The sequence below is a fragment of the Glossina fuscipes genome, unplaced genomic scaffold, assembly GCF_014805625.2.
Source record: "Glossina fuscipes isolate IAEA_lab_2018 unplaced genomic scaffold, Yale_Gfus_2 113, whole genome shotgun sequence".
In the NCBI taxonomy this organism is placed as follows: Eukaryota; Metazoa; Arthropoda; class Insecta; order Diptera; family Glossinidae; genus Glossina; species Glossina fuscipes.
Window position 1 is genome coordinate 717,852 of NW_023998456.1, and position 22,626 is coordinate 740,477.

At 32.9% G+C, this 22,626-nt stretch overlaps 1 protein-coding gene across 5 annotated transcripts; it reads right to left on the minus strand.

Annotated features, from left to right (window-relative positions):
- Positions 1–358: 358 nt before the first annotated feature.
- On the minus strand, positions 359–22,336 carry LOC119639681 (PTB domain-containing adapter protein ced-6). Of its 5 annotated transcripts, none has more exons than XM_038037232.1 (5): positions 22,261–22,336; positions 1,996–2,222; positions 1,480–1,925; positions 719–1,407; positions 359–603 (listed from the first exon to the last, which is right to left on the minus strand). In XM_038037232.1, the coding sequence occupies exons 1-5, from the start codon at positions 22,319–22,321 to the stop codon at positions 389–391; spliced, it is 1,638 nt and encodes a 545-aa protein (XP_037893160.1). In that variant the 5' UTR covers positions 22,322–22,336; the 3' UTR covers positions 359–388. The 5 variants fall into 5 exon arrangements, with proteins under 5 accessions (XP_037893160.1, XP_037893163.1, XP_037893161.1 ...); XM_038037235.1 differs by lacking the exon at positions 22,261–22,336 and adding an exon at positions 16,886–17,073; XM_038037233.1 differs by lacking the exon at positions 22,261–22,336 and adding an exon at positions 11,253–11,615.
- Between the last annotated feature and the right edge of the window lie 290 nt (positions 22,337–22,626).

A 22,626-nucleotide genomic window follows, 5' to 3' on the forward strand; every position in this document is an offset into this window, starting at 1 on the left:
TTTTTTTTTTTCTTTTATTTATCGGTATATATGTGTATATAAAATAAATATATTTTCTTTAAATTTATTTAACATTTATAATACACGTACGTTAAACTAGCCATAGAAACCTAAAATGTATCTGTAATGCTTTTATATATAACATTTATTTTATTTTATTTATTTGTTTATGTTGAGGAATGTGGTTGTTTTGTATTTGTTCGGTTGTTCTTCGATAAATTCTCTCTTTCTCTCTCTCTCTCTCTCTCTGTATCTATCGCAATCTCTCAATTTTAGTGCGTAAATTCGAATCTATTTTGCTCATATACTCGTACATGCATAATTGGCTTAGGGTTCGATTATTAATTTTCACTAGTTTGCAGATCGCGGTTTATAATTTCAATACATTTTATTTTCTTAAAGGATCCAAACTTTCTAAGGTGAAATCGTCAACGGAAATTTTGCTAATTTGTTTTGGGAAGATACTGGAAGTATTAATATCAAACGGATCCGAGCCAAATAAATCAGTGCCATTAATTAATGTGTTATTATTGTGGACAGCATTATTGTTTGTTGTTGTTGAGGTACTACGACGTGGCGCTGATGCTTTAGGCGGCGGAGCCACTAAAATTCATTCATAAGAATAATAATAATAATAATAATAATAATACCAATCAATCAATCAATCAGTCAGTCAATCAATCTTTTCAATGAAAATTTTCTTAGCAATTTTACTTACACAGTGGTGGTGTCATATTTAATTCACTAAAACTCTGGCTAACACTGCTGTTTTTGGTGGCTATTACGTTCACATTGCTATTGTTTTGCTGTTTATTGTTATTATTGTAGAATAATTGCTGTCCGAATGATTTCGATGGCTCGAAGCCAAACAAATCGTTACTCATATTTTTACTGCCACCACCACCACTACTGGTCGTGCTATGGCCGTCGGTATTTGATTCTTCAGCACGTGGATCAAAATCACTATCGGAATCGGAGTTGAGTAGTAGCTCTTCCATTTTTTGGCTGTTTGATTTCGTTGTAATTTGGGAGGGCAGATTTGCGCGAGGCGGCACGATTGGCAAAAATGTTGATGAAGTTTTTGACGGTATCGTGCTGCACGTGGATGACAAATGACTTGAATTGCTATCAATTAGCATTTTACTATCGTTAATTAATTTGCCTCCGCCATTTGCCACCATTGAGGCAGTGTTGTCGTCAATAACATCGTTCGATGTCGAAATTGGTGGTACTTCCAGGATATCTTTAATGGCCCATTTAAAAAGCAACGCATCCAAATCATTTTTCGATACTTTCTTTGATAAGTCATTTAATCGATCCTTAAAAATAGTTATGATCTTCTCCAAATCGCTTATTTGCTGTTGTGCCTTACTTAGCTCAGTTTTTTCCGTACAGTTTATATATTTCCTAAGCAAAGAAAAAAATTTAGTAAAATAAAATTAACAATAATCTTTGCTTCTATATAATAGATATTCTTACCTAAAGGCCAATTCAAAGGCTTGACCAATTGTTAATGTTATGTCTGAGGCTAATTTATTCGATATAAACACAAAACATTCATGAGTTTCTTCGCCTTGCTGTTGCGCTACTGATGGCGACGAATCGCTCACTGAACTACCACAACCATTAGAGGACGAACCGTCAACTGTTTTAATGCTTTTCGCTATGAAACTAAAGAATTTTTTAACACCTTTCTCATCGGCGCAGTACGAGATGTTGTGCAAAGGAAATTGATGTAGAATTTTTTGTGTATGAGGCTCTTGCACCGCCACACCATCTACGCTAATAGTTATTTCGACTTTTTTGAATTTCTCCTGTGTACCCGTTTCGGCTTTTTTCATCTGTTGGGCAAATTGCAGTTTGCGTATTGTGTCCTTAACGATCTCAATTCCTTTGGGTTGTTCAACAGGTAAATTGCCGAAAAACTGCAAAATAAATACATTTTATATTAATCATTAGGTCCTAATTGCGTTAATTGTGTCGCTTATCGTTTACTTTGACTAGGTAGACTACGTGACCACTAATTAAGGCTTCCGGCGTATGCAACCAGTTACGTTTATTCTTTTTAGTTTCATCTTTGGTGGCAGCATTCTTGCTCTCCTTACCATCGTTATCTTTATTGCTGGTGTTGCTGCTACTATTGTTGCTATTGTTCTGTTTATTCCAAAACATCAACTGGGACATTTTACCAGACGCTTTTAATTCACTCATAACGGACAGTTCTATAGGAAGAATATAAGAGATGAAGAAAGTTTACAGACCTGTGAATAGTCTTAAACAATCTTAATAATAATGTAATACTCATACAACCAAAATAAGACGTTATGTGGTAAAGGATCGAGAGTGGTATGATGCGAACCACTTTCAGTACGGCTCACCCTTAAGCCAATATACGCCAACACGTGTACAAAATTTCACCAAAATATCTCATACTATGCGACGTTTAGATTGCGAAGACGCATAAAAGAAGGACAGACAAGCTTACATCAATTTCGAAAGCTATTCTGAATAAATATATATATCCGATTATAATAAAAAATGGAGCCTTCTGGGGCATAAAACTTAATACATTCTTATATCACAGGCGGTGAAAGGTGTGAGAAGAGAAATGCATCAACACTTAATCAAATTCTTTGCTTCAACAATCACGATATTATCAATTTTTTGATAAGTTAATAGATTAGATGGGCCAGTGGTTATCTGCCGCTGAGTTTGCAGATGAATAGAGCAAAGTAAGCTTCGCGTGCCATTTACTTTTAGACGCGAGAAAAATGGTTTACAAGGCATTAAGCATTATTGGAAAACAGTTGCTGTTCCAATTTTAGCCAGATATCTACAGTGCTTTATCAAACGACTTTTTCTTTTTATCTTTTGAGTTTTTACCGTAACACTTGTTTCACTTTTTTTTTATTGTTTAAACACTTCACCCCACATCCAAAAGGAAGCCTCAAAGTAGCCCTTTAAGTATTTATATTTTCCCAGAAGGAGGGGGCTTCAGAGACCCTATGGACTATATATATTCTTAATTAGTATCGAATTCTAAATCGATTTAAGTGTGTCCGTCTGCCTGTGAGTGTAATATCAGTGGTAAATGTTCTGCTGGTCGCAAGAATGGAGCAATCGGCTTCAAATATGGCCCAATCTGAAATCATCTTTGTTTTCAAAAATGAAAAGAACTCAACTTTTTGCTCATTACTTATAAGCCACGCCAGAGGTAATGATAAAAATTTACATTCATATTTTATGGGTGGTCCTCGAGGTGGAGCAAAAACTGAAAAAGTCGGCCACTCAATATTATGGAACATAAAAACTTCGTTCTTTTATAGAAAAAAACTTCAGAGACCACATTAGGTTTCTATAGCGATCGAATATAATTTTCTTACTTTTTATACCTGAACTTGCGAAAGTTTCTCATTTAATGATGGGATAGTAAGCTGTTGGCAATGTTGGCAACATATCGAAATTTATTTAATGAAATTCACATCATTCGTCAGTGCTCAGTCGTAAAAAGCGCTACCGATTATTAAATGGTTGAAACAATCCCTGTACGCCTTGTAATGTTTCCATGATGGAAATGTTAGAAGTGGCGGGAATGTCGCTGACCACATCCCGTTCACAATGCGAGTTCATTTGTGCGAGTACTGGGGTTATTAATAGAAGGTAAACACACAGAAAAGTCTTTACAAGAGGACCGGTGCGGGTTCTTAAAAATAATAAAGGGGAGCGATAAATTGATACTGAGGTGGTAGCTGAACTGTGTTTTCTTGCAAAATATTCTAGCGAATGTGGAAAAAGTACTTAAACGTCAATAAGAAGACAAACCAATATTTTGCACAAGGCAATGCGCTGAAAACGATTAGTCCTTATTATGATCATTTTTTAATGGTCGCATGAAAGAGAATTTCATCCATCCATTATATTAAATAATTCTATAGCGAGACTTTGTAGGCTTCAACATAATAACGCAAAATAGAAAAAAAAAAAGTCGAGTTATAAAAAAGCGCACTCGATCAAGGTCAGATTGGTAAATATAATCAAATATAAGTTTTGCGGTCGTTCTCTACTAAGATTATTTCATTTCAGCTCCAGCGGATGAACTAAGCAGCTTCTTTTGGTTACTAGTACCGCGTACGTTTTTCAATCCCTGTGTAAGCTCTCGGAATGTCAGTGTTAGATATAAAATCTGAAAATAATTATAAATTTAGTTTAATTTTTTTTAACCTTTCGCTGATTGGTATAAAGTGTACCTTGCTTGCTATTTTCATCTATACAATGCAGCAAAAAGTAGCATATATAGTTATTTCAATGTAAATTACAATGAATATACAAGTAGATGTACAAATATATAAATATTTACTATGTCTATTGTCACAGCAATTTCCCGTCTTGAGAATTTAAATTAGACTTTTGCTGGCTAACGGTGTTCGGAGGAGAGACGAGATTTTTTATTCCAAACTTTTCAATGTTAAGTAAATGCTATAAACGTATGTAGTATGCATTAAAATACGTTTTAGTTTCTGTTATTTTATTCGCAGCGCCAACAAGGAAGTGGTCATGAAATGATTTCGATTTAAACCGAATTACTTTTTTAGTATCTAACCCTTACATATGAAGTAATTGAAAAAACAAAATTGGTACACTTGATCTTTACGAAGTGAAGTAACATCTTTTAAACTTGATTGGCAAACTAACACTTCATTTACATCGATTAGTCCGTATGTGTGAAAAAATTCTAGCAAGAAGACATGCAGATAAAGAGCTAAGATGAACTTACAAAGCTTTAAGTTACTATTTTAAATATAAGTGTAAGGTATCTAATTTCATATCAACACAAATCAGAAATCTAAATTACATATTACATATGTCCACATAATTGACAATACGTATTTGATATAACGTAAGCCTTCTTAGCCATCTGAGACCGAACCTTTCGGGCCGGTCGCCACAATACACAATTTCAAACCTGATTTCTTTTTACTAACGATCAGAGAGACGTAATTAAATTGACTTAGAATTCATAGATTAGGTAATCGCTGACTTCTTGAGATATCTTGTGAGCGTAGGCTAATCGGACGCTTTTATTTGTACCTAATAACATGTAAGTAAATAAATTCGTAATATTAATAAACTTAAAGACGAAGCTATTTATACCAAAACCAATCGAAATAACTGATCTTTGATGTACGTAATAATAAAAGTTTTTTTTGTTTATTGAAAAATTTGTTTCTTACACACGTGTGAAAAGGGTTTTACAAAGGGTCCTCCTTTGGCGGCTTAACCCTACGGTGGCGAAGACACACGAGTTATTTAAGCGTAACTTACCGAGGGTTACACAATCTCTATAAGCTAGGGGTCTAAACAACAATGGAGTCCAGATTTGTTTATTGTATATGGCTCAATAAACCAACTCTGATCAATGTTGAGGCCTATCCTCACCTCGATTTATTCCGCTTTGGAATGATGAGAACCATAACCACCACGAAGTCAGTGCGGTAGAGTTTTCAATAAAAGCCGATAGCTTTAGATACTAGTGCTTTAAGAGTTTAGTCTCAGAATTTATTTCCCTGCCGAAATTAATAATAATAATAATAGTTTCTTACAAAAAGAAAATCAAATTATTTTTATGGACAACGTAAATTATTTGGTATCGAATTTTTAATTTGTCCTATTCCCCTATAAACACAGATTCTCTTTTGAGTGCCTCTTACAAATTTCTGACAGTTCCTTCTTGTTTCCGCGTGCTAACCAAAGTGGTTTTTTGGCTAGCAATTTAGACGCCTGCGGTAAGCTTCCGAAAAACTCGTGAGTCGTTATATTTCTTCCCTTCATAGTAAATGGCTCGGCAAGCTTGAGCACGTCAAATTCACTTAGAGTCTGCGATATTACTCTTGTCTCATCATTTCCTAAATAAGGAAACTCACTCACAATATATTTAGTTGGAATTTATATATACTGCAGGTGCTAGTCAGAATTTTATACCAAATTTCTCCAGCTCATTCCTCAAATATCGCGTGAATCTGCGTCTTGCTTTTATTGACAAGAGTTGTTCGTCAATTGTAGGATTTTATGCTGGTTTGTAGTAGCAGTTCACATTATTTTCAATAAACCTATCCCATGCTGCCGACATTAAAGCAAATTTATAGCTTTGCAGATGTTGACATCTCTCACTTTTTTTATCACAGCGAATAACTCTCAAAATTTCGTCAAATCATTTCTACTCATGGTGTTTACAAACAACTTAGTTTCCTGTCGCTTGCCCCATTCATATGAAACTTTCAAATTGTTTGTTTCGTGTGCTCCCCGTCTATATAGAACTGCAATTGAAATTTCAACTTCGCTTTTGTTAGGTTCCATTTTTTACCCAAAACTTCAGAGGCGTCTCATTCCATGCAAGACCTTATACGTCCAAGCATATGGTCGTCGATTACTAAAGAAAAGGCGCTAGTTACTTCACCTTTCACAATGTTTCTTTTTTGTGGCACATCCTGTTGAATGGGATACATCTTTGAAAATATTATGAAGTAGTGATTTTCCAGAGCTAGACCCTTCTTGTATTCTTTTCCAACAAGTTCCGTTTTTGATTACCTGCTCGTCTACTTTTATTTTCAGATCTCGAAAACACTTGGGCACACCGTCTTTTACGAGAATTCAAAATATTTTCAAATTCATTATCACTTTCTGAAGACCCCTGGCTCTTCGTCTAAAACCTCTTTACCACTAATTTCACTATCAAACATTTCGTCTTGGGTACCGCACACTTCATTTTCATTTTCTTCTGATTCACCTTCACTGTCATAGACTTTGTCATCTTCAATATTAGAGCATTCCATTTCAATCGTTTAAATTTTTCCAAAACTTCAGACATTTTCCATCGTTTTGTCATTTTTAGGGCTCAGAAAAATAAATTCTATTACAATTTATATAACTATGTTATTATTATTGATTATATTATTATATAATACAAATGCAATAGTCATAACACATTCTACGTCTCCAGATCTAAATGAACGAATAAATATATTTTCAAATGAATGTGGGCATGAATGCCTCAGGTTTTGCATTTGCATTATGATCAATCGTGACTTTTCCAGATAATCACCACCATCATCATCATAATGACTGATGCGCAATAAAAATTTTAAGAAACTCTACAAATTCTAAATGGCAGGATGTTTTCACACGTTAACAGGTAGTAGTCATTTTGACTGGTGCTGGTATAACTAGCCGTGATGCAAATTTATTTTGTATTCTTTGAATAAAAAAAAAACTTATATTCATTATGCTATCTCTTCAGTTGTCGCTTGCAAAAGTCATGACATTGTTGCGAGAAAAAGAAATGTGACATGAAAAAGCAGTTATTTTGACAGGTATGGTAGTTGATTTTACCCTTTCTACAATGAAACCAAGGTTGAACTGAACTCATGGACGAACTTGAAGATTAATACAATACACTTCTTCTGAGATGAACACAAAATTACGAGCATATTAGTCGGCCGCCTGGAACCAATTTTTTACTAAACTGCCGAATTTTTCTAACAAATCTTTATACCACATATTAAGTTAGTAAATCTTGAAAGTTACCAGTTGTTTTCCATTCTTCATGCTTTTGTCATTCATGTTTTTTCACCTTTTGCTAGGAATATGTACCTGAGCTTTGACTACCTATTTCACTCTCAGCAATTGTGGACATTGCAATGACAGAAATTAGGTCAAGTACATATGTATATATATAATATATATTACATAATATATTCAAAGGACCTCTGGGAAAATCAAATCTAGTGAAATCTAGTGATCTTCCGCTCAAGGCGGTAGCAGGCTCATTGTTCTTATTATGTCAGCTGACTAACACGTTTAACATCTTGGTATATATGTATATATTTTATTTTATAATACCCTACAAACTTGTGGTATAGTAAGTACGTTCGTGCGAACGTATGTAACATGCATTGTGTTTAAGTTACAAATCGAAATTATTTATATACTTCGATGACGTTTAATTAATTGACGTGCTGTGACCCCACGACGGATCCCATTGAAATTATGCCATTTGGATCGGGCTCTCTCTTTGAATTCGACTCTGTATATTGAATTCGCTCTCATATAACCGATCCTTCGAAAACTGAATCTTTATGTGACAAAAAGAAATATTTTCAATAATTTTTGGTGAAAATTGGCTCAAAATAGTAAATTAACAAAGGTATCAGCCTCATCGAATTTGGATCAAGTGTATCTATTTTTGGATTACCATCGCATTTAAGGATTCTCATGAAACGTAAGAGCTTTTATACCAAAAAAACCTGATTGTTAATTTCTTTGTGGTAAAAACAAGTTTATTAAAAAAAAAATTAAGTAGATCTAATTTGAACCACACGCGTCTACTTCTTTGTCACACTCCGTATAAAATGTCCCAGGAGTTGTATGTCCTTCGGAAAAAATAATGTGTACTTTTTGGCGTATTATTACCAAAACGACTGAATAACTGTACTAGACGAAGTGGTGTACGGTATCTAATGGTTGCCGTTGCCCGACTATAATCTTCTTACTTCTTATATGTATTTATCTTATATCAAGCATGACAACAAAAAATACAATAAGTAAAAGCTGAACAACAAATTACGATTAAATTTTCCTCAATTTTTTATACCTTACAACACTTGTGCTAAATGATTATATAAAGTTTCTGCGAATTTATGGAACGCCCAGAAGGAGTTGATAGTAGGCCTACCGTTATTAAGATACATATAGGTCGCAAGTTTTGGGATATTTTTTCAACCACTCCACATATAAAGCTTTGTTTTGAAAAATCGTTATATGAAAGCAAGCCCATGCAGAATGATTTGGAGTTGCAAGACCAAAGAATAGGTTAACAGGCGAATAGTCAATGAACAAAAAGACTAACGGATATAAGCAAAGCGACCCCGCTTGAGCATGTTTTTGGATCATCTTTTCATAAAATATATAGTTACATCGGTCTCTCCTTTGGTTCATTCAACTTTTTGTCGATCCAGTAACGGTTTGTTCTTTTAACTCTTTTTTGCTACAGAAAGTTAAAATGCATTGTCATTCGCCCATAAATACGCCCACAATAAACAAGAAAATGTAAACCATGGCCTTTGGCAGATGTCTACCTAACATATGTGATAAATGAAAAAGTCTGTCTGTTCTCCGTCAATTAAAAGAATGCTTTGTAACTTATTTACCATATTTGAGATGATGGCTACTTAAGACGTATGCCAACATAAGATTCTTGTGTATATTTGGCAATAGTAGCCACATCGACTGCACCACTTACGGAAAATTACAAATATTCCGTAACAGCACATACGAATATAAAAATTAAGTAAAAACTTCCAAAAGAATTAAAAAAAAAAAACCCTGCTCTCCAAGTTATTATTAAATTTAAAAATAGTCACATACTGTTTTGCAACCAAAGTTAATTTGTACGTTTTTTTGCACTGTTTTTGAGCAAAAAAAGAAATAATTATTGTTACCTCACAAAAAGAAAAACGCAGCACCAATATCTGACGTATTACAAAATAAAGCGAAAGTAACATAAATGTTTTTTTTTTTTATCATTTGCATACACATTGCCCTCAGCGTATGGAGGTGGTGCTTTTATAACAAAATATTTTGTGAATTAATTTTCTTAATATTTGAATATTAAAAACAAAAAAAAAAATTGATTTTGATATACAAAATGTTACGTTTTGGTTCAATTGGAAAGCTCTCATTGTTTAAAGTTTTTTTAATTTTCTTCGCCCTTTTTTTTGTTTGCTACTGAAAGAAATGTTAAAAGAAGGAACGAGAAAGTTAAATTCGAATTAAGACGAATTTTAAGTACTTATTGGGAATAATTGCATAAGAATTTACGACACCTAGGACGTTGATATATATGATTTAGTTTAAGAGGAGGGAAATTCTTTTTAATTTTAGCAATGCCTGCTTAAGATAAACTCTGCTCATCGCTGCAAGTTCTGTTTTTAATAATTGTGCCAAATTTGACACCTTCCCTGTCTTTATCGTATTTTACGATATGACCAAGAAATCAGCTGTGTTTACAACCAGGCTTAAATCTTCTTTATAAATACTGTCGTAATTTCTCACAAACGATCAATTAGTTGATTCGGAATCTATGACATTTTTAAAGTTACCTATGAAATAAAAAAGTTAATATGTTTTTTTAAAAGAAACATAAAAAGAAAGAAGAAAGCATACTCTAGTGAAAATCTCATTATTAATTTTTTCGCTCTCTTTAACTTGTTCTCTATTTCATACAATTTTTTTTGCTGCAGTTGTTGAATGTGTAAACTGAATTTCATTTGCAACCAATTCACTTACTTGGCTTAAAAATTAAAGTAACAAAACGTATTTTGTAGATGTTTGTGCATGGGCTAATAAATGGAAAGTAGAAAGACACGGTTATGTTACCCACTCTCTCTCTCTCTCTCTCTCTTTCTGTGTCTAGTTCTCTGAATATTAATAAATAGATGTTTGTTCTTCCTTCTTTAAAAATCGTATTTCGTTAAATTTTTTCCTTTTTTTCATATAGAAGCCACATTTTTTTTTTTTGATTTCATGTTAAATTTCTGTTTTGTTTCAAATTTCCGTCAATAGAATATGAAAAGACACAAAAATGAATGAGCGATGAATGCTATAAAACATATGCGACGAATAATACTAAAAATTCCTCGCACAAAACTTATTATTATTATTAGTGGTAAGCAAAAGTAAGTTGTTAACGAACCGCTGCTTATTAGCGACTGAATAAAAAGCTCAGCTTTAATGTTAAAAAAAAACAAGGGTACAATAAAAGAAAAAAATAAGAAGAAAACCAAATAATGGAAAAAAGAAAAGCAAGCAACACTGGACTAGCAAGCTAAGTTTGAACGGAGTATTTTTATATGGCTGGTTTATTAATTGGCAGGCTTGTGAAACTGGCACCAACAGATACTATACTATTATTACTGCAATAGACTAGATGAGAGAACAACGTGAAGAACAAACATATCAAAGCTGAGTGTAAGATCAAAACAAGGAGAGAGATTTAAAGCGACGTAGAGCGCATGATTAAGCTTATCGTGCACATAGGTTTACATTGAAACATAAGTCGATATATATATATATATATATATATATATATAAATACTTATATACACATATATTCACATATATTTGTATATATAAATATATAAATATGTATATATATGCACATACATTACATATGCACACATTCAAATATATTCACTCACTTGTAATTGTGGTGAAAATAAAAAACCGAGACAAACACGAATAACAGTAATTTTGTGTAAATCTTATAAATGAAAAATTTCGCGACACAATTTTATTTAAATTAAATTATTTAACAATATTTATACGATTTTTGATTTAACATAACTCGTTTTAATGCTCTGGTTTTTCTTTTTTTTTTTTTTTGCTTTATTGTTATAATCTACAATTCTCTATACATAGTCGTATCGTGAATCACAGCCAAAGAGATTTAATCGCACACGAAAGCATTCGAAATCGAATTTTTGTTTTTTTATTACTTTTTTAACAATAATACCATAACACCAGACACATTAAATAAATGATCTCCGTAAAGCCGTTCAAAACGTACTGAACATGGTTTCGGTTTTTGTCATATTTGTGGCTTTCGTAAGATGCTGTTTTTCTCATGCAACGATATTGCATATGTGCGTTCATTTTAAAAAGCAAGAGTTGAGGCTTATAAGAGAAGAAAGACAACACAGAGAGTGAGAGAGAGAATAGCAGAGAAAAAGGAAGAAAGAGAGACTGAGAGATTTTCATTTAAAAATATTAAGCAAAAAAAACATTGGATGTTGCTTAAAGTGAAGATGTAGATGTAGATAACGTCATGTAAATAAAAAAATATGTTAAAAAAATTTTATTTTTATTATTAATATTGTATTTAAACCAAAAAAAATTTTTTTTTTATCAAATGTAATTGAGAGCAAAATATTTACAAAGGCGGCTTAATATAAACCGTTTGTTTTTCAAAAAGTGTATTCTTTCAAAAAAGTAACGGGATTCGTTCAAATATACAAACAAAAAACAGTTTTTAATTACTCATTAATAATGCTTATATAATTTAATCACTTATCACTGAAGCAGTCCTTTTGCGCATTTTTCAAATCCATTGATTAAAACATCTTCTATAATACCACATGGCCTAAATAGCGTTCCATGAAATTAAGATCAAAAGAAAAAATTGGATATATTTGCAAGCATGTACACTATTTTGTTATTAAATGACCACTTGTGGCACATGGACATATTAAGTTAGTACGGATGTGTGCAAAACGTAGAGGGACTTGAGACTGACCCATTATTTATTATACCTACCGGTTCAGAATCGGTTTAAGCTTGTCTGTTCGACTGTCTATCTTGGGTGCTCGTGTTCAATCCACAGATCACAATTTTAAATAAAATTTAATCGCTATCGAAAATGGTTCGGTTCTGACCCCTTTTTCGAGCACTTTCCAAATAAACCCTTATTTTGGAAACTCAATACTTAATGGTGGGCCTCGATCCATGTCCTTTTGCTCGTTTCAGGTGAACCCTTGTCTGCTAAGACAATACAAAAATGTACTCATTGCTTTAATGTCATCATTAACAAAAAAAAAGCAACATGGTCTTCTTCCTAGTCGTAATTTTCCCTGGTAGCATCCACCCTCATAATTATATAGAGCCTAATCAAGTTATTCGAATAAACTATTACATTATTATTTACAGATTAATGTGGGCATTTTGGAGTTATGATACTAAAATTTACCGTCTTATCGAAAAGAAAACCAATACATATACCTTCCTGATATCGATAAAGGGCGTCCTGTGTATAAATAATTCCTACTACTTTTTTGACAAGTTTATGTTAATATAAAATTTGAAACGTCTAAAGTAGAAAAATTAAGTAATTAAAATTAAGTAAATGCATAGATAATTTCATCAAATGTTACTTAAGCTATGGCTCTGATTATGAAGGCCTGACGAATCATAATTGTGTAGCAAAAGAAAGATGGTCGAAACTAAAAAACGTACTTTACATTGCGATATCCTTTAGAGCATTAGCTGTTCATTGATAAGCGGATGGGAAAAAGAAAATGTGGGCATTACACATTACAACATTGTCTCGATTCAGAGGAAAATTAACGCTTCGACATCTCTTCGGAAGAATGGTTAAGATAAGCAGGAAAGAATTAGTACGAATTTAGATAAGTCCTTTTCTGACGTTTTCACAATCCAAGCGCAATGCAATAAAATAGGGCAAGAAGGCTGATGAAAACCGCATCAAAAAATGCTAATCCTCGTTGTCTGTCTGTTGAGTCTTTATAGTTCGCAGAACGATTATTATAGCTTAAGTAACTCTTGGTTGCTATGCGAGTGTCCCTCAGTATATATCACACAGGTTCCATTATACCCATAGCCGTTCGTCTACAAATTTGACTCTAAGCACGTGTATTTCTAATTAAACTACGTTGGTCGAGTTTGAAAGTGGGCGTGATCGATTCAAAATAACTTTTTACAAAAATGAAATGTCTGAAATTATTTCTGAATTTCTAATAACATGGACATTGATGTACAATTTGAATAAAAACATGTTCTCAGTTGAGAAATTATGAGCGAAGTATGAAAGATTAAGGTAAAGGCACAATTTTTATAGAACCGCTCGAGATGATAAATAAGAAAGATTTGTGTTAAAGGCACTTTTTGTATTATTGGTGAGGGCGTATGTGTTATGATGGTGTCGTATTTCCTAAATGTTGTTTTTTTTTTTTTTTTACAGTTCACATTAAATTTTTTTGTCTGCAAAACTACTTCGTCTAACGGCTCGGTTAGGTATAAGGTTGTCGACATATGTTGTTATCGGTGGTGCTATTAGAATTAACTCTGCAAGCAAGTGTGTTTTATGAAATAATACTTAGATTGTGCACACATATATTTATGTATATGCTCGCATGTCATATTATGATGTCTATGCATTATGGTAAAATAAGGAAAGAAATTAACGTGGAAATTGTTACATTCCATAGCAAAGCTGGTTTTTTTCTATTTTTCTTCTTTTTTTTTTTCTTTTTTTTTTTTTTTGCGTTTCTAAATGTGTGTTTGTGTATAAGCGTAAGTGCCCGCCTGCCCGTATATATCTAAGGCTAGGTAGTTTAAACAGGTTGCTATTAAAGCTGAGTTGATTTTTCTCTCAATATTGGTTGAAGTTTTTCACATATCAATGTAAACATATTTATGCATATATAACAAATGTAGATGTTTGTGTGATTGTATATTAAATTAAAAGTCATTTGTTTAGTATGTATTTGCAAACTAACGACAAACAATTACATTGTTTTCAAGTGTTCACTATTTCGTACATATATACATGTATATAAGTGTATGTGTGCGAACTGTATAAGTTGGTGTTTGTTGAAAATTTTTATTTCATAACATATAAGAAAATAAATGTTTGTAAATAATTTTTAATCCCACTACTATAGGATTACGTTATGTTAAGTTAATCATTTCGTTTGAGCAGCTGTGGATGTTCACTCAGCTCATCTTTAGATAAACGTTAAAGTTTAGTTAATCAACAATTCCAAGTTCTTATGATTTAGAGAGATAGATTATAGATAATATTTGTCATGTGCCAAACAAAATGTTGCAGCTCAACTGCTTTATATATAGTATTCCCTTGAGGTCAATTTCAATAGATAACAAGACTCTCTCAAGGGTTTTTGAAACGTCGTCTGCCTATAATCTGTCTACCTCGATAGCCGAAGATTTTTTTTTTTTTTGGTTCCATACAGAGCTTAGATTGGCAACCGAGTCTCAGCTGTACATGCTTTGAATATCGTTCGTTGTATGTACAAAAATTAAGCAATGGCCATAATGGGAAAATGAACTGCAATTTATATCTATAACTTTGTTTTATTCTTCCATTACATGTACGAAAGGCTTCACAAAGTTTTGTTTTGCAAAAATCAAACAATAAATATTACGTTAGTAATTATTAATCTATTACTGTAAGGAGCATCAATTCATTATCCCATCATTCATGAAAAATATATTAATATCAACAAAAAAAAAACTTGCTGGATCATTATAAGCCGTAATAAACGATATTTTAAAGACTTCAATCGCTCTCTCATTAGCTATTAAAATTGTAACATGTCAATGTGCTAGATATGAATAAAATATGGACAAATCTATAATTGGGAGAAAAAAGTATCATCCAATTAACGAAATGTGATACCTTCCTATTGAATAAACTAATATAACTATATTGTTGCTCGTACGCCGCTTGGAACAATAAGTACAACATTTCTCATTGTACCTTTTGTTACACCTATTTCGTTACATTGTCTTTTCTTGACGATCAAATAAAACGGATAGGCGTGTTAAACACTCTCAAAAGCAAATTTTAGATAATCGCTACATTCCAAGCAAATGCATAGGAAATTGTTGTTGTGCTGGCGACTGCTTCTAGTTGACGTTACAAATGGAATAAAAAAATTAATACATTCTCATCATATGATAATGGAAAATTTTTAAAAATTTTATATATATTTATAAATGCATTATAAAAATGCATATACGTGACTATTTTCAAGGTGCAGCAGTCTCAGGTTTGTGAACGAACCTTAAGCAGTACCGAATACACTTACTTGCCCTTTACCACATCCATCGGCACACACACATTCAACAGCAAACAATATTTGAAATATCGAAATATGAAAATGCAGCTAAACAAAGCACACAAATTTTTAAATATTTATTAAAACTTGGCTAAATCTCTTCGCAACAATTTATGAAATACTTTGCCAAAACTTGCTCGTACTGAATAGTTTATTTTTACGAAGCTCCCAAATGTTTATAGGTCTTAGCGCCAGAACTCGTATACATATTAATAATTAAATAACAAACCGCACTCAGGCCTAAAAGTCCGTAAGGAGAATCGAGTAGGTAAGTGTATTAAGCAGAAGGTCTTAAGGACCAACACTAAGGCTATGTCCAATCTCCGTTGTCGATCAATTGCAGATCATCCTATAAATTAAAAATATCTTTGTAGATTTGTAGGGTGTCTTGGCTTTTTTCTAATGCATCAAAAATATAGGTTTTTCCCTGCTCATCTGAATAAGATATGATTAAATTTCACTTACGACTGGAATGTTGGCCTATAAGGGTGAGCACGAAATTGGAATAGAACGCGATCTATTAAAGCCAACCCAGTGCGAATCTTCTTTAAACTTTTTCTTGCTTTCTTCCGCTTTATGAGAAAGCGGAAAACACAAAAAGAAGGTGTAGGCCTCCAAGTTTTCTTTAAGATTACTTGTAGACAATTAGGGCATGTAAAGGGTTAAGTTCAACTACTTCAACTTGATCAGTAAAGTCTATTCTCGTGTTATTCATTTGGTCACGGCTCATTAAACGATTAAAGTTCAGAAATTTCCCACAATTTTAAGTATGGATATGGATATCGATCACTTGATTTTAGATGTTTACCGTCATTAAAGGACTAGTCTTTCCCCTAAAGTGTAAGACCGATATAACGAGTTCCCAAATCGATTCGTTGGTTTCTTTTTTTTGGGTCAAAATGTAGACTTAATCTGGAAATGTTTTTTGTGCTTCGTATAATTGTGAGTAAGCTACCACTGTTTAAATGGTTAACAGAGAGAGTTTTTAGTCGGCTTATTTTGTTCCCGAAAGTGGATGAAAATGCAATCAGCTTCAGAGGAGAAATGGGCAAATAGATAAACAGAGTTACTTAGGCGGAATTATCTACCCTCTAAGGCGTCTTTACTATGTTGATTAAGTTCATATAATTTAGATTTTTGTATTGATTAGGTTTATGTAAACTGAATGAAATCCCTACCTGTTGCAAACTATACGAAACATCTAATATACGTTGCATCTTTCGGTAATGGATATAAAAAGAAAATGCCGAAGCAATTGAGAATAGTTCGCTAGTATATCTAAAGTTGATTCAAATTGTGTTTCGCATAGGCCGGCAAGCCATCTAATCCAACCTCTTCTTTCCTCGCCATGCGCAGATTGATAGAAAAATTCGACGGCGTTCAGAATTAAATAGATAGATAGTAAAATTACAAAACCAATGTGCTTTGGTTCAGTGAGGATCCGACGTAAATGTTATTGTTAATTGTTAACAATACGCCTTTTATTATCGTTGAGTTATTATCGCTGCTTATTTTTTTTTATTTGTTTACTTATTTACTTATTTATTTGTTTTTTTTTTTTTGGTATTTTTATGAGTGATTTTGTTTTTTCTTCTTCTTTTGTTCACTAAATGAAGAACTAACTAAAGCGATACGCGGTATAGCAGATGTTGGAAATCATAATAGCAGAGAACTGAATTCCACCCACTTTACTGAAACCATCGACATTTAAGCGCAGCGTATAGATGTTATGTTGTGTTTGTTCAGATTTTTCTTAAATTAAAATTGTTTTGGTTATTAAAAAAGATAAATCCATAACTATTTGGCTCAACAACGACGCACAAATGAATGAATTAACGAATCAACAATTTGCATTTATTTTGCTTACAAAATAATAGTAATAACAACGAAAGCGATTTCAAAAAAATATATATTTATATATATACACATATATTTCAAATGAATCAAATACAACAAAAGCAAAAAGTAGCAAAAGGAAAGAAAAAAAAAAAACATCTCACACTGGCACCGACTGGTACAATAACAACAACAATAACAACGACAACAACTACGGCAACAACGAAAGCATTCATTTCAATAGCAAACACTAAAAGCTTGTTTGTTTGCCTCACTGCCACAATCACGACAGTACACACTCACTTTTCTCGTGTAATATCTGCCTGTCCTTCTTTCCTTACTTTTAAGATTTGATCTATGTATCAGTTGATTGCCTCTCGCACTATCTTTTTCACTCTCTTTCTTGCTCACTTTCTTATTCTCTCTCTCTCTCTCTCTCTCTGTTCTGTTCGCTCTAATAACAAGAGTTACGAGGATTCTGCATATATCGACTCTACAGTCTTCTCCACACCATACTGCATGTTCTTTAGTTATGATAATAGGCCCCATGTGATAATCAGAAATACTACTTTAATTTGTTATATATATAATATGTTGATATTTCCTTTTTGATATACCAACTATATAACAAGAAGCAAAAATATTATAAGCATATCCGTACAAGCTTAGATTAATTTGAATAAAAATTTATGTTCAGCGTGCAACGAATTTTTCATTACCTCCTTGTCTTATATTTTTGTTGATTTTTTATAAAACGCAAAGGTCTCACAACACAATCCTTGCTGTAATAACAAAAGGTTAACTAACTTAACATAACAGCTGCGAATAACTACGGTAAACGCAGCAAATGCTTATAATATAATTTTTTAAGGGATTATCTTAGGAAAAACCCTCACCTCGATAAGTGTTTAAGTTTCAATTAAGCCTATAGAAAAGGTGAGCAATAGTGCGTCGCTAAGAGGTTCGAGCACTCCTTTTCAAGGCCTGAATTGTTTACTTGCCTTTCGTTTTAAGTATAGCAGCTCTTCTGCCTGCACCGCTTGTGATAGGATGAATGGTATATAAAGTTTGTGCGGACGTGCGAAACACCCAAACAAATCTGGACATTTTAAATACCAGACTATACAATAACTTTGGTTCGCTATACACCCTCATATACATTGTAGAAATTCTAATTTAGAGTTAAGCAAATGTGGAATATTCTTAAAGAAGTATGTTATGTTATGTTAATAACATTATGTTAATTCGTGCCAATTTACACTGTTTACGATAAAAGCAACTTTAAATTTTAAATCCTGCTAGAGACAGACGTAGGGAATTTCATAAAACTAAACCTAATGACCACAATATTTTGACAAAGAAATATTGATTAACTTATGAACAGAAAGCAATCAAGACCATATCTAGACAGGTAGGTATATAGCATACGCCACAACATTTCGGGGAAATTCTATTTAGGCGAAAAATTCCGAAAATCAAAAAATATGACGGGTTTTAAAACTTAACCTTAAGTGAGTGGGATGGGAGGGGGATGAGTTTAGAGCTAATTTTCTGTTATGCAATATAATGTTGCGCACTGTTTGTATCGTTTAGCAAACTTAATATAACTTTTGATATGGATGTATAATCAGCTGATAAATGAGTGTATACAACAAATACTTATGAAAACTATATACACTTCCTTAACTATTTTAACATATAAACCAGCTATTCGAGTTTATACATTTGCTTCATCTTTCAATGGCTTTTTATATCAACACGGCCGATATATTCAGTTTTTTCAAGTGTTTGTTTTTTGCAAAGGATGTAGTAGGTGTCATAAAAAATTTAGCCTCTAATAAAAATAGAGATCATTGGGTAATCACAGGGATATCAATTTTAACATACCACAGACCTAATATAGTAAATAACGATTTGGATGCGGCTGCGTTTATCATGTTATCCCATAAACCCATTCAGCTCCATTTAAAATTCTCGCCTTTGCCTTCGTTTGGAGTACATTCAAAAAGCAGTTACCGGACTGAATAGGTACATAATAAATAGATAAATATATCAGTTTAACATTGCTCTTACAATATTTTTTTTCCATTTTATTGCTTGGAATATTACCTTACATTACAATAATTAGGGCGCCAAGCTTTTTGGTTTCGCCATTTCCAAGTCTCACAAATATTTACCAACAAATGTGTTACATAAATTGCGCCGTTCCTGCATTTTGCACTTAAATGTCCACAAATGATTTGATTGTAAGTGTTCATGCGAATTTAAACTTTACTCCTCGCGATGCATTTCTATAGCAAAAAGCATATACAAAAACCATGTTTTGACATTTCGATGCATGATATTCGATGCAAAGGCATTCGTGCGCTCAGCACATAAAGTGCCCACCTCGACGACGAACAAATCCAAGTTTTTCCATTAAATTTGTATAGAGGTTTTGGTATCAGGAACACTTTGCACGCATTGCACACACGCAAAGCTATTGAAAGAGAGAGAGAGAGAGACAGAGAAAATAGGGGCTAAACAAACAGCGAACATCTAAATTTCTTTCTTCCCAATTTATTTAATTCACATGAAAGGTAGGATCGAATTACCAAAAAAATATTATATATGACCTCACATCGGTTTTTCAAAATAATATCTCATGTAGGAAGTAGTCGGAAAGATACAAACCATTTTCAACAGCGTTCGTCCTTAAGCCAAAATATGTCGGCGTACCAAATTTCATCAAGTTATGTCGAAAATTTGCGCCCTATAGCTTGAACAAAAAAAAAAAAAAACAAGATGGAAAAGCGGACAGATGGACGGACAAGTTGGAATCGTTTCAGAGAGTGATCCGGAATGGATCAGTGTAATAAAAAGTGAGTCCACCTCCAGACTTTCTAGGTGCTGCATGCACCTAGCACAAGCTTAATATATACTAGTATCACAAGTGGTGTAGTAGGTGTTGTTCAGATGTTTAAGTTTATTTCACATTCCATTTTCATCGAGGCTAGGCAACTTAAGCTCATGTCTCCTGCGTTGGTCGACAACTCCAAAATTTTTTATTTTGTTCATGCAAATTTTTCCTTTTTCATAAGAAGTAGATGAGAGAAATGTCCCATCAAATTGCATACACATATACATATATGTGCTTACAAGAGAAAACATGTCTACAAAGTCATGTCACATATCTTATTTACCACCTCTTACGATATCCATGTACATTTGTTTGTTTATAAGACGCTCGCTCTCTTTCGCTTTCTCTCTCTATCTCTCTCTCGTTTTGAATAATGAGAACATAAATAAACAAGTGATGAGTTTCAAAGATTCGATGCAAGCAGAATATTTTTTATCTCTTTCTCTTTAAAAATAATATATGTACATGATCTCTTGGTTTATTTATAGCTTATAGATTAGGTAATTTTTTTAACCTGAAATGTTTGCACATGCTTTCCATGATTTACACGAGCATTCATTATATACGTGTTATGATAACGATATGAAAAGAAAAAATAAATAAAAAAAAATAGATTGGTTGCTTAATAATAAATAATGTTAGTTTTAATTCATATATAATGAAAGTAGGATGAGTGCATATATGCATATGAACTTAATAGAAACGATAAGTACATTATTCTGCTGCTGTTATAATTTTAATATGATAAGCGACAACAGAAAGAGAGATATCTCGAAAAATGTATAAATTAAAGAATACGAATACGCAAAAAGAAGAAATTCTTTGAAAACGAAAAAAAAAAAAAATTAACACTAATAATTTAATGCAGGGTGATAAGTCTCTCGGGAACTGAAGATTGAATATTACTTTTGTACCTAGAGATAAAGCCAAGCAAATAATAAAATGACACTTTCCTTTACGTAACAGTTAATTTTATAGGAAGCATTTAATTTAAAGTGCACAACTACCTCAGGCATGCAATTTTCTTTTCTATTTTATTAAGACATATTATAAACCTTGTAGACGACTTAAATACTTTGACGTAAGTTGTAAAGGAAACAAAATTTATAATTAATATGTATGTAATACATCCGTTCCCATTTAAAGAGTAAAACCGCTTTTTGCAAAAATTTTCGTAATTTAACTGTTTCCATTATTACAAGGAAACAGTTAGGTGTTCTAAAAAATATTGAGCTTATATAAGAGAATTAATTGTCTTCGAAACTTTACAAATGTTAGAGTATTTTAACATAGGAATTGAAAAACTCACATACAGGTCAGAGTCAGAAAGTTCATTATTTATTAGACCGCTAAGTTTAATAAGTTTGTCAAGTGTTTCTCTTAAACGAAAAGACGCAGCGTACATCCGAAAGTAAATAAACGAACTAACTTAATTTTGTTTTTCCATCCGCCTGCCCAATAAAGCCCCCATTATACGTTATCGGTGAAATTTTTTTTGGCATTTCTTAAATATTTCTTTTTTTTTCTCTTCACACCAAATTATGAAGATAAGGATTCACGAAAATTTTTTCCTCAATCGCTAAAACGCGTAGATCCAGTAACAATCAAAAGCAAAAATGCCACACGGGATCTGATCAAAAATTAACGAGAAAGTACATACGCGCAGTAACAAACGGCAGGTATGATACATATGATTTGATCAAAAACTAACGAGAATTTTGTATGATATGTGCTGAATAACTCGTATAGTGAAGTCTTTTCCTGCTTGTGTTGTCAGCACAATGTAAGTGAAAATTTCCAGGCACTTTCGATGCTTACCTTGTGTTCGCTGATCAAGTGAGCAAAATGTACTTCTTGCGTGTCTTAGGCCATTCTTCATTTGATCGGAAGAGCTCCTAAGAATATTTTCTAAATAGAAGACAGTTCCAGAGAGAACTAGCGAGCGAAGGATCACGTTTAAAATTGAAGTCGACGTGCATCTCGAGGACATTTGCGCTACCTGTGGACGTAACACACGGATTAAAAGCTCGAATAGATAGTTGTTTGGCCGTAGCGACGATGACTTCTTAGTCGATAAAGCCATAACACTGACCGGGAACTTACCGATTAGGCGCACGCACCCACCTTCTTATTTTAATCATATTATATATAGAAGCCAAAAGAGGCCATCCCCCGAATGATTGG

Coding starts and splice junctions, on each gene's coding strand:
- LOC119639681 (XM_038037232.1), bottom strand. CDS start 22,321: ATGAAGAATGGCCTAAGACACGCAAGAAGTACATTTTGCTCACTTGAT. Junction 2,223..22,260: donor ACTTGATCAGCGAACACAAG/GTAAGCATCGAA, acceptor TTCTTCCTATAG/AACTGTCCGTTATGAGTGAA. Junction 1,926..1,995: donor ACGTAGTCTACCTAGTCAAA/GTAAACGATAAG, acceptor TTTATTTTGCAG/TTTTTCGGCAATTTACCTGT.